At 42.5% G+C, this 16,550-nt stretch overlaps 3 protein-coding genes across 7 annotated transcripts in view; 1 reads left to right on the top strand and 2 right to left on the bottom strand.

The window, feature by feature from the left end:
- Positions 1–7,404, bottom strand: part of adck1 (aarF domain containing kinase 1) — a 170,825-nt gene extending 163,421 nt beyond the window's left edge. Inside the window, exons 1-3 of one of the 5 annotated variants that reach the window (XM_088647425.1) lie at positions 7,228–7,404; positions 5,424–5,642; positions 3,772–3,855 (exon numbers count right to left, since the gene is read on the bottom strand). In XM_088647425.1, coding sequence (XP_088503551.1) covers positions 3,772–3,855; positions 5,424–5,555 — 216 coding nt within the window. In that variant the 5' untranslated portion in view covers positions 5,556–5,642; positions 7,228–7,404. The remainder of the gene's footprint in view (positions 1–3,771; positions 3,856–5,423; positions 5,643–7,227) is intronic. The other 4 variants (XM_088647426.1, XM_088647427.1, XM_088647423.1 and 1 more) reach the window with 4 other exon arrangements.
- A 40-nt stretch (positions 7,405–7,444) lies between these two features.
- snw1 (SNW domain containing 1) lies at positions 7,445–14,290 on the top strand. Its single transcript, XM_088647421.1, has 14 exons — positions 7,445–7,577; positions 8,503–8,656; positions 9,475–9,636; positions 9,947–10,042; positions 10,303–10,409; positions 10,774–10,878; positions 11,027–11,096; positions 11,400–11,465; positions 11,595–11,711; positions 11,976–12,117; positions 12,557–12,659; positions 12,916–13,033; positions 13,299–13,456; positions 13,665–14,290. Exons 1-14 carry the CDS (start codon positions 7,564–7,566, stop codon positions 13,855–13,857), a joined length of 1,605 nt encoding a protein of 534 aa, XP_088503547.1. The 5' UTR covers positions 7,445–7,563; the 3' UTR covers positions 13,858–14,290.
- On the bottom strand, positions 13,886–16,385 carry slirp (SRA stem-loop interacting RNA binding protein). The gene is made up of 4 exons (XM_088647429.1): positions 16,285–16,385; positions 15,110–15,168; positions 14,635–14,742; positions 13,886–14,385 (listed from the first exon to the last, which is right to left on the bottom strand). The coding sequence occupies exons 1-4, from the start codon at positions 16,349–16,351 to the stop codon at positions 14,314–14,316; spliced, it is 306 nt and encodes a 101-aa protein (XP_088503555.1). The 5' UTR covers positions 16,352–16,385; the 3' UTR covers positions 13,886–14,313.
- Positions 16,386–16,550: the final 165 nt, after the last annotated feature.

Raw genomic sequence — 16,550 nt, 5'->3', positions numbered from 1 at the left:
CAGTTTCCTTCTGAAATGTAAAGGTCAGACTATCCCTGAAGGCATGAGCAAACAGTTCTGAACAACCGGGACAAATGCGCCTGACTGGGAGAGCAAAGGAAACAATTTTTAAATAGGTCAGGCAGTCAAAATGGCAACAGGAAATGTTTACAGTGCCATATTTGTCTTCTCTGCCTCACAGCTTTGGCTGTTATTACAGAGCTTTAACATTTAATTTGGCCACCAGGTACTTTGCTCTATCCCTCTAAAAGCAGCTTAGGTGGTACCAAATGTAACTAGTTTGAAATGTGACTTAATGTCATGTAGGAAAAGGGGTTTGTCAAACTTTGACTTGCTTGAAACACAATACTGTAATCGTGGTTGATCTGACGCATTGAGTTTTTCTTTGAAATATCACTGTTTACCAGAGCACAAGCTTGCTATAAATCTTCAATGATATAGCATGAAATACAGTCACGCCACAATAATGACAGTCCTTTCCATATCTCTGAAGACATCTTGGAAACAGAAACAACAAAAGATTGCAGATAAGAATAGACTTCAGGGATTAGTCAAAGAGGGGAAGGGAAAAGCACAAGCTACAAATTCACAGACAGGTCTGTTCTGAAGTCCCTGATTAAATTCATTTCTTTTATTGGAGGAATGCATTCACCGCTGCTATCTAAACAGACTTCTTACCTGGGCCTTTCTGCTTATTCATTTCATACATACATGCATTTATTTTTTCCAGTTTTCACACTGTGTGTGTTGCCTAGAGAAGCCCACACACACACACACTCCAGGACCAAAATTTCTGAGTTCTGCACTGCAGTAAAACCTCTGAGTATCTGAGAGGCGAGCGATGGAGAAGGTAATTGAACCATGCCTAAGGCTTCTTCAGACAGTCAGCTGGTACTGTATCTCAAATGGCAGTGCGTTCGAGAATCAACCCGCCATAATCTGAAACAGGATTTATTTCAAAAGCACAACTGCATCTAAAAGGACAGACACCTTGCATCTTAAATAAGCTGTTTTACAGGCCCACCTTCTCTCCCCTCTTATTTCAGCAGTGCACTCAGGCTGCAGAACACTCTTCGCAACTCAATCAGGAAACGTGAGAGCCTGTTTCCAGGTCTCATTTTAAAACCGCCTTTTTTGATGCATGATGTATATTCAGGTGTTTTTTTTTCTAATTCTTTCAAGATTTTTATTTTTTCCCCTGAACCGTTATTGGGCAGTGGTTTAGATATTTCTTCTGGAAATGTGCTTTATAAGAATGTTTATCACCATCCCACTTACCACTTGCAAGAATGAATAAGCATTAAGTAAATTTAGGAGGATTTCACTGCATCATACAACAGGTCATGAGATGAAGCAAAAGTAGACTCATAACTGCAGGTTTCATATTGTCATATACCAGAAGGCATGCCGATCCCTTGAGGACATTACTTCACTCAGATCGCTTCAGTAACATTACCAGCCAGGGTATATAATGGATGTAAATGTGTAAATATGCTGCAAGTCGATTTGAATAAAAGTAGAAGCTCAAGAAAATAAATATAACAATACCAATAAAAAATCATTCCACTTATTCTCACTAAAAAATGAAAATACACATAAAAATGCTGTTGTACCTGCAATTGTGATGTTGAAGTATTGTGATGGGCCATATTTATTACAGTACATCGTGGGTCTCCTTTTCAAATTCCAGCATTTTGTAAAAATCGATTCCCCGTTTTCTTTTCTCTTATGGGTTTGATATGCCAGGCCAAACACATGATTCGCCTGGACCCTGAATTGAGTCAGAGAGGATATTGGATTTATCCATTCTAAACCAGGCAAGTGCCTAAATGCTCTGTAAAGGCATTTTTTAAGACTAAAAACAAGTTAGAATCTCTTCCCTGTAGAACAGTTACTCGTCTACGTGAGCCTCAGTTAAGATAGAACAATTTAGCTGCAAGTCTTTATATATCATATGTGTGAGTCTTCAAATCACAAACCTTGAACTTTTTCTGCTTCATATCGAAATCTTCACAATTTCTAATGCAGGCCTTTCAAACTATCACATGAATTAGACAGTCAGTGGTGCTTATGTTGTTGAGTTATTTAAATATATTCATTGCATAAAAATAATATATAAGGTACTGAGTAGTTAAAAACATACTACATACTGTACACGTTTAAAGTACAGTTTAGCTGTACAGTGCAGATTACTTCAGCTTGTGTAATGCAAAGCACATTTAGTACAGTACTTGTTTAATGAGAAATAACATATTGTTTGTTAATACTGTATAATGTATTTTTTTAAATAAAAATATATCAGTTAGGCTAGAAACCTAACCCTGAACTTATTTTACGAAAAAAGAAATAAAACCCCAACCATCCGGCGACAGGAGTAATTGACTGCTTGCGATCCTGCACGGAGTCTCGCCCACGCGGTGCCCCACCGCCTGACTGACGTTTACTGCGGTTTTCCAGCGGACGCCAAATTACACACTGTTCTTATTAAACGTTAGAAGACAGGTCGGTTGCCTTATAAACGAAGACCTACTATAAAAATAAACCAAACTGACGATGCTCCCCCACTAATACAGTTCCCTTAAGCCGCCTAAAGTGGGCTGACGTCTCAGACTTAGTCACTCTCGTCACAGGTGAGAAAGATACCAGCGTGTTCATGAAACCGCAATCTCCAATCAGAACAAAACTCCAAAAATAAAAATCTCAAATTTGAAATCAGTAAGATATGGGTGTGCTTTTTAAATAACTGTTACCTTAAAAAAACACCTCTTAAAAATCTAGCGCACATGCAGCAAGCTTCAAGTTCTTCCACTCAAACAAGAAATTAAGAGTAAAGTGCTCAAATAACGTTAAAAGCTGTTTAGTTCTGTACTCCGATCTGGGATTTTGAGCCTTAAAAAAGAGGATTAAAATGAGTTTGTTTTTTTTAATAGCATGACTATGATTCTAAGAAGGCAAGCGGACCAAGTAACTGCAACACGTACAAGCAGAGCACCCCGGTGCTCGTGTCCACTGCGAGATCTCCACCCTCCGCCTAAGAATAATAATAATAATTGCTTATACTTATATAGTGCTTTTCTGGGCACTCCACTCAAAGCACTTTACAGGTAATGGGGATCCCCTCCACCACCACCAGTGTGCAGCATCCACCTGGATGATGCGACGGCAGCCATAGTGCGCCAGAACGCTCACCACACATCAGATCTCAGTGGGGAGGAGAACAGAGTAATGAAACCAATTCATAGAGGGGGATTGTTAGGAGGCCATGATTGATATGGGCCAATGGGAAATTTGGCCAGGACGCCGGGGTTACACCCCTACTCTTTTTCGAGAAACTCCATGGGATTTTTAATGACCACAGAGAGTCAGGAGTCGGTTTTACGTCTCATCCGAAGGACGGCGCCTGTTTACAGTATAGTGTCCCCATCACTACACTGGGGCATTAGGACCCACATGGACCACAGGGTGAGCGCCCCCTGCTGGCCCCACTAACACCTCTTCCAGCAGCAACCTTAGTTTTTCCCAGGAGGTCTCCCATCCAGGTACTGACCAGGCTCACACCTGCTGAGCTTCAGTGGGCTGCCAGTTGTGAATTGCAGGGTGATATGGCTGCTGGCTGGATCTAAGAAGGATATGAAATCTGAAATTTCAAATCGGTTCTCTACAAAAATTCTACCCTAAATAAAAGTTATCTTTGAATTTTATCAACAAAATGTCATTAAAATGAACAAAATGCATATCACACAGTAAGAGCTCTTGTGAAATCTTACTTACCTCTGACTTGGCAGCGCTGTATTCCTCGGTCCCATATTCAAATCTTCGGAGAGATGTGAGGTAGTCGTAACTGATAACTGCGGTCTACAATGGAAAGGTACAGGTATATTAACCTAACAGTGCTTCTGTAGGTATTGGATAAACACTTTCTACAATGAACAGTAGGTTAAAGAGGCAGCACATGCGAAATTAATGTCAAGTCATCCTTTTGGTTATCTTTATGTAAAAAAAAAACAATAACCAAATTCTTAGTAGGGAATACCTATACTATACTACACTCCTCACGCACTGTATTGTAAATCCCACATTACTGTCTCTTCTTAGCATACCAGCCTCCATGACGACTGTCCTTGCAAGAAAAAGCAGATTGGAAACTGACCTACGCTGACTGCACATGAAAATGTAGAAGCTAGAAAGGTTGAACCTAACTAGAGTCTGCGTTTCTCTCTGAGTAACTCTGAATGTGTTCGGTGTGGGAAGTGTGCTGTTCATGCCAGTGTCATTTCTCCCAACATGGACAAACAAGAACTGGCTCCTCTCCTGCCTTTGCTAGGCACCAGTCAGCCCCATCAGCAGTCTGGAGAATGGCAGGCATTGTGGCTCACTCTTACTGACCCGGGATCCACATGTCTCGTTTCACTTGCAGTTTGTCTGATAACCGAGCCTCCAACAGCCACCACTGCCATATTCCACGCATTTCTGGTGGCTCTGTCACAGACTGAAGGCTTTATAACAGCTGTGCAGTGGACTCCAGTATCTGTGATCATGTTTTCTGCTACTCAGAGGTGTCCAGTCTTGACCCTGTACTTCCAAGTCCACTGCCAGAGTGTCTGGTGATGACGAGTTGTTGGGTGGGAGTGTCAGGATGGGCTGTCCGTCCTTTGACAACCTGAGCCCAGCTGCCCTCTATCGGCTGCTCTGTGCTGACTGTGGGAGGTCTGCCTTTTCATCCATCTCCTGCCCTCCGAGTCCCAGACGCTCTATTTCTTCAAGGAGGAACAGAACAGTGGGAGCTCTCTGGGACTGTGCACAAGCCACTAAAGTAATCACAGGCTTATTGGCCATTTTCAATGTACATATCCACTCCTGGACAACTGGCAAATGTCTGAGCTGTGTTATTTCTAAACAAGCCACCTGTCTTCAATCTAGAAACCCTCTCATAGCACAGCTACTACTATAGATTGTATTTAATCCAGCACACATGAGCTAAATTAAATAATAACAGCTCCCACAGGCTGGGTGTCCTCCTCTACAAAGGTTAGCATTCAGCACTACCCTACCAACAGTTTCTCAAAGAGTTTTGGTGATAAAAAAAACAGTGGAGTTGCTTTGCCAAATGTTTCTCATAAAGTAGCAAAGGGCAGCTCATCTGTTAACTCGCAGCTGGGTGTTATTTGGTCCAGACTTGCAAGGTACGGCACTTATGGTGGGAATGACAGATCCTGCGTGAATAAACACACACCATCTTCATTACTGAAGTTCAGATGGGCCAATAGCATAGATGCTGGGCCATAGTAATTTAGCCTCCTCTTATTCATATTTGTTTCTTATGTATTAAGGACGCACCACAGGTTACAAACACGAGGAAGAAGAAGCCGTCTGGCCCACCTTGCTATTTTTGGTGCAATAGATGAAAGTCGACAGGAACCTACCGTGACCGCAGCTCTTCCGAACCGGATGAAGCTGATGTCATTGAGATCCACAGGCCTGTGATACCAGCAGAACCCCGAAGAGGCCAACAGGGCCGTGGCCAGCGAGGAGACCTTCAGCAGCCGTCCAGCCATGAGGGCACTGCAAGAGAGGAGGAAGCACACGCTTTGCTCTGCCACAGCACTGCCCACGCCAGCTGTGAAGCTCCAGTACAAACGGGGCTGCGATGATGAACATACACATGTCTGACACAATGAGCTGCTTCACTTACCGGCAGTTACTTCACCCTGAACAATCTTACTCCCAGAAGCTGCTTCTGTCAAGACCCATTGTATATTAAAAAGTAGTATTACTCCACGGGTTAAAAGACATCTAAGCATGATGATGCATGGATGAGGGTGTTGCATGAGTAAGGCAACAGGACAGGTGGGAGTGTGTCGGTACTGAGGGCTGTAACACCTTGGTCTGCTTTGTCATGAGCCTGCAGGGCCATTCCTCACAAGCCACTAAAGATGAGTGGCCTTTACATCTGAAAAAAGCGCTCTGCAGCCCTGGCTCATTCTTCATTTATCACACTGTACTGAAACAGGCTTGGCTGCATCCAGTTCAGGCCTGCAATCAGCCCGCATTACCTCGTGCAATATTTCAGTGATATACCACCACCCTCCCCGTCTCTGCAGACAGCCTCTGACACGCAGCTGCAAGGACTGTGGGCTGCTCTACGTAGTTCATTTTCTCTTTTTTTGCTATGATCTTCCACTCTTTATCAGCATATTCAGTAATATTAAGATTAAATAAAAAAATTATAATCAGTCAAAGAAATTTGACCATAGCTTTTGTGGTGTTTTTTCATCTTATGCATGTTTCTTATTTGTTAAAGAGTTCACGTCCTATCAAAGGTGCACTGAGTCTTTTACCTGCCTGCAGAGCATACTTCCCGTGTAGGATGATGAAGGAAGGAAGTAGAGGGTCCCTGAGCACTGCTTTCACACGCTTGAGCAGTAGGAGGGAGAATTAGCAAAGATTGTGTCTCTGCATCAGGGTGTTGTACTGTTGTATGGGAACAGCGCCCGTCTCTCCCCATGCATGAGCAAGCAGTAACATTTATGGCATTATAACACAAATTCTGAACACTAACATTGGAAATACTCTTACTGACCAACATATTACACAACAGAAAAAAGTTACAAGATATGTAGAGTTTCAGAGAAAGGGAGCTTGCCTTGAGTTTAACGTTACGAATCAGAAAGGCATTTCAGAGAACCTCCTGCAGGTAATACTATTCACCAGTGAGCGCAGCACTTTACTAAGTCGCTTAACATATACAGTAATACTGACCATCATCATATTTTATTATGGTAATTGGTCTTCGTACATCACGAATCGTTTTCCCATTGTTGTCATTTGTGTGTTGCTTTCAGTACTGATGGCTACAGTCACACTGTCTGAATGGCAGTTCATGTCGCCAGTGGTGAAGACACACGACATCATACATGAACTAAACGTTCAGAAACTACCTGTCACATTACAGTAGCAACAAGGCTTTTCATTAAGGATGTTTAAGAAAGGTATCGGAGTTGTACTGCATTTCATGAGCAGTGCAGTGCCATGCCATGCCATTGACATTATGTAAGTTGAAGGTTTTGTAACACTAACGATATGTACAAATACAAAAGACGCGACAAAATAAATGCACCAAAAAGCAAATCATTTTGTCTTGTTATGAAATACGCATAAAGTGCACACATACAACACTTGCTTACGTTTATTATGCACGTTTGTGCAAGTAAATTCCCACTCACTTACCGGTCCAGACGACCTCTCAACTCCCGACCTCAATTATTCTCGACCTGCTCTGCGCAAGGCACCCTGGACAATGTAGTTGAAGATCGGGGCAGTCTCGTTTTATTTTTTTTTATTCAAAAGATTACTCTGAATCGATATTCACCAACGGGACTGATTTATTCTTAGTAATGTTAAATATGACAGGCATTCTACGCGTATTTGCAAGCGCGTCTTGTCCGCTACTGAATCACAAGGTTGTGCAATTAGTGGAAACTGTACAACTGCCGGAGGTTAAGCCCGCGACGTGACGCAAGGAAGTGCGTGGTGACGTCAGACGCCACATTCCGGGGAAACAAGATGTCGCTGGCGAGGTGAGCTGTGTACGACAGAGCTTGTTTTGGGACTAAACGGCGATTGTTGTGTGTACGACAGTATCTCACGATCAAGAATACTAACACGTTTGTTTGCAATTCCTTTCTGGTAATATGCGAAAGCAGTAAAGTGATTTATGCCTCCGTTCCCGCTCATGTCTGTGGAGGCTCGGGTCGCTCTGCGCAGTTCTGGGCCCGTCCTGCGGGCCTTATTTATCTCCTGGCCTCCGGGAGAGAGAGGCTTATTCAGTGCCTTTTCGAATGTTATTCTCAACGTATGTGATTATATGTAGGAATCCCTATCATTGGCTGATACACAGTGTTTAGCTGTTTGAACTGCCGGCTCTCGCTGTCTGGCTGCGCCTCGGTTTCTTGAGCCGGATCGGCTTACAGCTGTATGGTGTGAGTTTGAAGTGAGGGGTCAGCAGTGTTCCGTGCTGAGGAGAGATGCGATCACTTTATTGGCCAAATACAATTTCTTGCATTAGGAATTTGTCTTTTCGCACACCCCAGCTTGCTCTCCATGAGACACAGACAGGGAGAGAAGCCTGGGGTCAGAGCGCAGGGTCAGCCATTTATACGGCGCCCGTGGAGCAGCTGGGGTTAAGAGCCTTGATCAGGGGCCCAACGGAGTAGGAGTCCTCTGCCGGCCGTGGGATTTGAACCAGCAACCTTCCAGCCACAGGCGCAGATCCTTAGCCACAGAATCACTGCTCTGCCTACTTGTTGTGAAGTGGTCGTCTGTAATAAAAAGTCTCACAATGGGACGCTTTATCCTTTGTCCTGTAGTGTGTGACCCCAGTTCGTGGAGATTACGGTTACTCTCAGTTCATCTTTAAAACACCTCAAGACCCTGTTTGTTTTTTTGCTTGGTGCACGGGTTGTTAGTGGGAGCGCTGATCGGGGAATGTGTTTTGGGTTTCAGCTTTTTACCGGCCCCGACACAGCTGACCCAGGACCAGCTGGAGGCGGAGGATGGGCACCGCTCTCAGAGGCCCCCGTCCACCGCGCTGGTGTCCTCCCGCAGAGAGCCGCCGCCGTACGGCTACCGGAAAGGCTGGATTCCCAGGACGCTGGAGGTAATTCTGCTACAGCTACTCGGGCTGCCTGCCTTGCTAAATGTCTGCATCTGCTTAACCTGTGTGATTCATGAGCTTGCCGTTCAGCCAGTCCAGTAGGTATGTGCTAGTTGGTCCGAGTGTCTCCCTGCCAGGGTATGGACATCAACATATAGCGAGTGGCTTGTTTCACACTCCCACCACTCATTGAGTAAAGACATGCTTCTCCTTCTCAGTTTTAAATGCACTCCCCTGCCGTTTCTGCTTGTGTCTCGTGGTTGACGTTTCATTGTGGCTTCCGAAGAAATCCACAGAGCTTCTCTCACAATTTTGAGTACTAGTGTCGAGCGTGCTTGCCGTTTTCTTTTTTTAAAGACTAAAAGTACAATACTGAAACCGGGCATTGAATACAATTAAAACTCGCATTTGTTTCCAAACTATTTCTTTTGTGTTTTTTCCTCTGAATTGACGGAAAACCCTTTAAGCATGATATGATGTTAAAAGTCCCATGCTGCCCTGGGTATTGAGACTTTCCCTACAATACTGTACATAATTCCTTATACTTATCTATTGCTTTCCGCCCCATTGCACAGCACATCAGCAAGTGGCGTGCTGAGAGATGGCTTATCTGAGACACAGGGTAAACACCACTGATCTTTCTAAAAGTGCTGTGAGATTTTTAATAACCAAATTGTCAGACCTAGATTTAACATCTTATTCACTGTGTGGATCAGCAGGTGAGTATTTATTTCCAAACTTTCCAAGCTGACCTCATCAGTAGCTTCAGGGGACTAACACAGACCCACTAATACACATACTGTTTTTGAACTCATTCCCAGGATTTTGGAGATGGCGGTGCTTTCCCTGAGATCCATGTGGCCCAGTACCCACTGGAAATGGGCAGGAAGAAGAAGACCTCAAATGCTCTGGCGCTGCAGGTGGATGCGGAGGGAAAGGTCAAATATGATGCCATTGCAAGGCAAGGGCAGGGCAAGGATAAGGTATGGTACTGTGTTTTCAAATGTCGCAGCATCACAAACATCCTGGCTGCACAGGGAGATAAACTCGCCGGTTTCGGTTAACTTCTGTTTTCAAAGTCCTAAAGGAACTTTTAAGCAAGAAAAACTATTGCAAATTCAGTCGTTATACCCTAAATGTATTCTTTATAACGTAGAGTGATGCAACTACTCATCTGCTTGCCAGAGATGCCTTGTTTACATTGGTAGATTAACGCAAATGATGTTTTAAGCATGTTCTTCTTAAATGTGCAGCATTGGCAACCAGAATGTTCTTGTTTTTAATTGCTTTTAGGTGATATACAGCAAGTTCACAGATTTGCTTCCTAAGGAAGTTATGAATGAAGATGACCCAGACCTGCAGAGGCCTGATGAAGAAGCGGTTAGAGAGGTGCGTATTTTGTCCAGATTAAACTGCGCTGTGAAGAAGAAGCACTTTGATTGCTGACTCCTAATTCTTCCCGCTTGCTTTTGTTTCATGGTCAGTGATAAATTAACATGTTCTCAATAAAGACAGCTTTTATTCCCTGGACCTGAGGCTTTGGACTTTGATATGAATATTACCACTTGTCAGTCCATCCACATTTTACCTTGGAGCCCATTTTGAAATAGTGTCTTCAAACTGAAGGGAAAACAATTGTTTTGATGCAGCTGACAGAGAAGACCAGGTCTGCCTTGGACAAGCAGGTATCGCAGAAGATCGCAGCAGCCATGCCTGTGCGGGCAGCCGATAAGCAAGCCCCCGCACAGTACATCAGGTGAGAGGAGTCACTGGTACTCCCTGGTCTCTGTTACATAATTGATCCCTTAATTGACCTAATATCAATTTGAAATCAAACCAGCGTGTTTATGGCTTTCTGGGATAAGGCCTGGGAACCCCTGCTGTAAGCTACTTTTAAGTCTGTATGAAGAACAAGGGCTTTGCAGATTTGTGCTGCCTTTAAATATGCTGATTAATGAAAGTCTTTCAAAGGGCATTACATGTTTTGGGAAACAAACTTTCCTTTCTTTTATTAAGCACTTTAATTTAACACATTAAGGCATTTCAGTGGAACCTTAGATCTTCATCATGTGCTTAATTGTTAACCAGTAGTCAGTTGATCAATACATTCTGCTTTTTAGGTACACTCCATCTCAGCAAGGAGTTGCATTCAATTCTGGAGCCAAGCAGCGTGTCATCCGCATGGTGGAAATGCAGAAGGACCCCATGGAGCCACCACGCTTTAAGTATGTGTTCCTGAATCTGGCCGTTTCACTGTTGAATGTTTCTCTTTGCACGCAGTGATACTGTTGCAGGAAGGTCATTGTAAATGCCTCGGACATGGTAAAAATTTTACAACGCTCACATTCTTTTATGGCTATGTTAATATCCTAGGATTAACAAGAAGATTCCACGCGGACCTCCATCCCCACCTGCTCCCGTCATGCATTCTCCCAGCAGAAAGGTACATTAACTTTTACCGTTTCACCATGGACATTAGATTATAATGGGTAACCGAAATTAAAAAATGGTGACCTTGAGCAGACAACGTTTAACTTTACTCTTTACTGTTTTTAATTAATCTGTGAACATTTGATCTTCAGAAGGAGTGAAGCTTTTCACGGTGCACAGGTTCTTTGTTTAAAGAAATGGAAAGCATATGATTTCTGGGAATTTCCAGGTTCACAATCTTAAACTCACTCTGATGCTAACTTGAGGAAATGTGCTACTATGTGTTGATTTAAACCATTTTTTGTGCCTCTTGCAGATGACTGTAAAGGAGCAACAGGAGTGGAAGATCCCACCGTGCATTTCAAACTGGAAAAACGCAAAGGTTCGTTTTCAGTACTGTTGCCATCCATCGTTAGAAAAGAATAAGAACATTAGAATGCCTATTGCATGTTTTGGAACCAGTGGATGTAGTTAACAACTTTTCAATTATTTTGTTTTTACTTTGTTTCAGGGTTACACGATCCCTCTAGACAAGCGTCTGGCTGCCGATGGCCGGGGTCTGCAGACAGTGCATATCAATGAGAATTTCGCCAAGCTTGCCGAGGCCCTCTACATTGCAGACAGAAAGGTAAATAAGAGTGGATTACGGTCTCGACAGTATTAAATGTTTATGCATTTATTTTATCTTCAGTGGTCACCCTGCAGTGCACTGGCGTATCATCCAGAGTAAATTTCTGCCATGCACCACACTCTTTCAGGATGGGCTCTGGCTTTCTGTGACTGTTATTAGGAGTGAGCAGCTATTTTGGTCACAGGTGCATGGGTAGTACGAAAGGGGATTGGTAAGCCCGTTTCTATAGCTTATTTCTATTGGCTTTTTTCTTTCAATTAGGCTCGTGAAGCAGTGGAGATGCGTGCACAGGTGGAAAGGAAGATGGCTCAAAAGGAGAAAGAGAAAAAAGAGGAGAAGCTCAGAGAACTCGCTCAAATGGCAAGAGAACGAAGAGCCGGCATCAAAGGCCATGGAGACAAAGGTGCAGGAATGCCTTCCATAAAACTATGATGCTGAGTTACTGAACTCTCCATAGAAGAGTAGGCAGTGGCTTCTGCAGATACCATATAATGTGCTGCCTAAGATGTATAGATGTTTTTTGCTGCAGCAGATGTATGTGCTCAGGGTTGTCTGTCTGACACTACCTGCATCTGCTGGAGTTGGGGGGAAAACCACTTTAGTGGCCCTTCAGTTGCATGGAGATTTGGAGAATGTTAGACATTGCCTGCTGCAAGCCCACGAACCCCATGAACAGAGTTGTCCTGCACTGGACTTAATGTGTGCAGGCTGCTGAGGTTGTGAACGGTGAAAATAAGGGCCGTTGCTTAGATTCAGGAACTTGCAAGTTCTCAGTGCGCCTGGAACGTTTCAGTTCTCCCAGCTCATTTGTTCTGAACCAATGTCACTTCATCTCCCCCCAGGAACAGAGGACGGAGAGGTTCGAGAACGTGATGAAATCCGTCACGACAGAAGGAAAGAGAGACAGCATGAGCGGCTGATCTCCAGAGCAGCTCCTGACAAGAGGTGACCCAGCTCCGGTCAAGATGACCGATTCCTTCAATAGACCATCACTGCTCTAGTCTTGGCAAATGTTCAGTTTCTAACAGCATGAGTCAATATGATCTTTTGTTGTACTGTTTCTTAGATGTTATGGTATGACTTCACAGTTTTTACTGCAACAGTGTTTATCTAGTACTGTTTAATATCGAATGTGTCACAAGTAGCATGAACGTGTAATCCTTTTAGAAAAACTTAAGGCATGACTTTTTTTTTTGTTTAGATCGAAGCTGCAGAGAGACCAGGACAGGGATATTAGTGAAATTATTGCCCTAAATCTGCCTAATCCTCGTCCATCCAGTGAGGCACAGTATGACCAGCGTCTTTTCAACCAAAACAAGGTAGAATTTATTCCCTTTGTGGTTTGATGGGAGAATTATGACCTAGCATTATATTTTAAAAAGGGATAACTGAGTTTATTAATCATTAGTAATTCAGTTTTGCAATTGTAATGTTTAAAAATTGTACAGAAATGTATTGCTGTTGATAAAAAGAATGGGCAACAGTTTTGAAAGGCTGTAAAATCACATAGAAAAGCAGTTTGTATTTTGCATCTTTCAAGTATTCAATATTTTACAGCACTACCGTGTTCCTTCTTGATTACAGGGTATGGACAGTGGATTTAGTGGTGGTGATGATGAGGGGTACAACGTGTACGATCAGCCCTTTAGAAATGGTAGCACCATGGCTCAAACTATCTACAGGCCCAGTAAGAACACTGAAAAAGACAGCATTAATTTGGACACACTGATCGAAAGTAACAGGTAAGTTCAGAATTATTTCTGGGGGTGTTAAAGTGTGCACTTGATTCTCATAAAGGCTTATGTTGCTTAAATTAAGTGAATCTTACATTGTTCTTTAATACAGATACTGAAGAATTATCTTTAACATTTATTACTAGACAAAAAATAAACCATTTAAAGTCTAAGCTTCAATTAATTCTGAGTGATTTTCTTTCCTTCCCGATTTCAGGTTTGTCCCAGAGAAGGAATTCCCTGCGAGCGAGCACGGGCCTCGCAGGGATGGCCCGGTTCAGTTCGAAGAGGATCCTTTCGGTCTGGATAAGTTCTTGGAAGAAGCCAAGCAGCACGGTGGCTCCAAACGCCCTTCAGCTAGTGGACGTTCAAAGGATTATGACCATGAGAAAAAACGGAGAAAGGAATGATTTCGTTTTACTCGGTCTATTAGAATAGTTTTTGTTGTTGCTGTAGTTGTAATAAAGCGAAGGCTTCTTTCAGAAGAAATGCCGGCTGTTGACATTTTAAGTGGTTTCTCATGTTTTGTACTTTTTAATGGCAAGATTTGGCACTGTCCGTATGGAAGTCCAAAAAAAGTGTTTAATTGGCAAGAGCTTCCATCCTGTCAGCTTTACGTTCATGTATTAGTTATAAATCAGAAAGGGACCAGTAACGAACTGCCACATTTTGGAAAAAATGTTGGAATAGTCTTTTCAAGTGTAGAATTCCTGTAAGCCTGTGTATATCAGGTAAAATTATTTCTTTCTCCATCACAAACTGTACAGTTACACATGGAATAATTTTTTTCACTTGTGGGGAAACAATGCCAATGTAAACTTTATTAAAATTATACATTAGTAACATGGTGTACATAAACAATTTTTTCAGCTTGAGTCACCAGCATCTCTGTTTATCCTCCGTCCCACAAATACTCTTCTGTTCTTTTGCACCTGGAGCTGAAAAGAAACTGGTTTTAATTATTTAGTGGGCATAGTTTGAAAAATACAATTTGGTTACAGCTGTTTGAAGGAAAAATGCAAAAGCTGTCATGGTGATGACTAACCTAAGAAAAGTACTCTACAAATTATTTTAATGCTTACATAAACCTATCCAAAACCATAAATGTGCAACATATAACAATCTGCAAAATATTCCTTCACTTTTGTATATCTAGTTAAATGCACAGTATTTTGCATATCAAATACCTTTGATCCTTCTATAATATGTGGGTCCTTCTGCAGTGCATTTTGAAGACCTTCTTCAGTGGTGTACCCAATCCAGCAGAAGCCCCTGTGAAAGCCAGTCTCTTTATCCTGTAAAGTAAAAGGTAGAAAAGCACTTAAATGTAGATTATGCTCATCTGTAAATCAATAACCAAATTATCAGCAGGCCTATCCCAGAAACAGAATGCAAGGTGAGACTACAGAGCGGGACAATCTATCGACTAAGTTGTTTTCTCGGGGTATTCTTAGAGAACAGTCGAGCTCCACACATCCCTCCCATTCCTGAGTAGCACGAAGGACCAGAGACAGTGGTGCTATCGGTCACTGCAACACATTACTCGATTTAAAAGCCAATGTGACCATCACTTGTAAAGTCACACTATAAATGTTGTACATTTACAAACCAAAGATGTATTGAATATTAAAACAAACTGAGAATAAAATATGGAAGACTTACGAAAGGTAAAAGACATTTCTTCACTTGTCCAAACTGTCCAAAATACTCCTTCAGCTCCTCTGCAACAGAAAAATAATTCAGCATCATACAGGTGCTGCCAGCAAAATTAGTAACAATAACTCAAAGAAGAGCGATTTATTGAAAGGGAAGGTTACGATACTGGCATATAGAATAGTATTTTAGGTGTAAAATAAAGATAATGAGCCAGAACCTATATCACCCTGCAACCCACAACTGGCAGCCCACTGAAGCTCAGCAGGTGTGAGCCTGGTCAGTACTTGGATGGGAAAACTAAGGTTGCAGCTGGAAGAGGTGGGGGTATCAATGCCCCGGCATAGTGATGGGAACACTATACTGTAAAAAAGGATGAGACCATAAAACCAAGGACCTGGCTCTCTGTGGTCGTTAAAAATCCTAGGGAGTTTCTCAAAAAGAGTAGGGGTGTAACACTAGTGTCTTTGCCAAATTAACCATTAGCCTTTACCAATCATGGCCTCCTAATAATACCCATGTATGAACTGGCTTCATCACTCTGCTCTCCTCCCCACTGAGAGTACTGGTGGATTATGCAAGTGGGGCTACACAGTGGGGGTGGTGGAGGGGATCCCCATGACCTGTAAAGAGCTTGACTGGAGTGTCCAGAAGAGCACCATATAACTAAGGATTTATTATTGGCATTCCTCAATAAAATTCCTCCATAGAAACTCATTCAAGGTTCAATTTAAACATTTTCATTATCTTCATTCTCGTATGCCTTCATTGTAATGTGTTGGTGAGACTGCGTTGTGTGTACGAACTGGCACAGACGGGTCCAATGACATTACGGAAAGTCGCTGGATAATATAGTTATACTACACCGTACATCCGCCCGCAATGTCACTGCAGAGTGCTTCAGTTTTAATAATAATAATAATGTTTCTTTATTAGCCCTATACAATTTCTTGCATTAGGAATTCATCTTTTCACATACCCCAGCTTTTTCTCCATGGAGACAGACACACATACAGGGACAGAGAAGCTTGGGGTCAGAGCGCAGGGTCAGCCATTGTACGGCGCCCCTGGAGCAGTTAGGGTTAAGGGCCTTAAGTAATAATAAAATATATAACGTGAATCACAAAAACACCAGTTTTGCATTGCAGGCTGTGTATTTGTAAAAGAGCAGGGCTAATACTCACTGCTTGCCGTGGTCCATGGTATTTTAGAGACAAACACTTCGAAAGCTCTCTTCGTGTGAGCCGCCATCTTTCCAACCAGCCGATTAGTTACCTTTGACCTCGTCCCTCCTGATGTAATATATTTATTCATTAAAATTATTGATAAAGTGCTGCAATAAATGAAAATATTATAAACAATATATTGTAATTTGTAAATATTTTATTAAAAATTGTCGTTGGTGGAAAATGTGAAAATCTGAAGTAAGCGGAGTTGAAAGGTCAAACAA

This window comes from Lepisosteus platostomus, chromosome 10 (genome assembly GCF_059453375.1).
Source record: "Lepisosteus platostomus isolate fLepPlt1 chromosome 10, fLepPlt1.hap1, whole genome shotgun sequence".
Lineage (NCBI taxonomy): Eukaryota > Metazoa > Chordata > Actinopteri > Semionotiformes > Lepisosteidae > Lepisosteus > Lepisosteus platostomus.
This window is presented reverse-complemented; position numbering and strand designations above follow the sequence as displayed.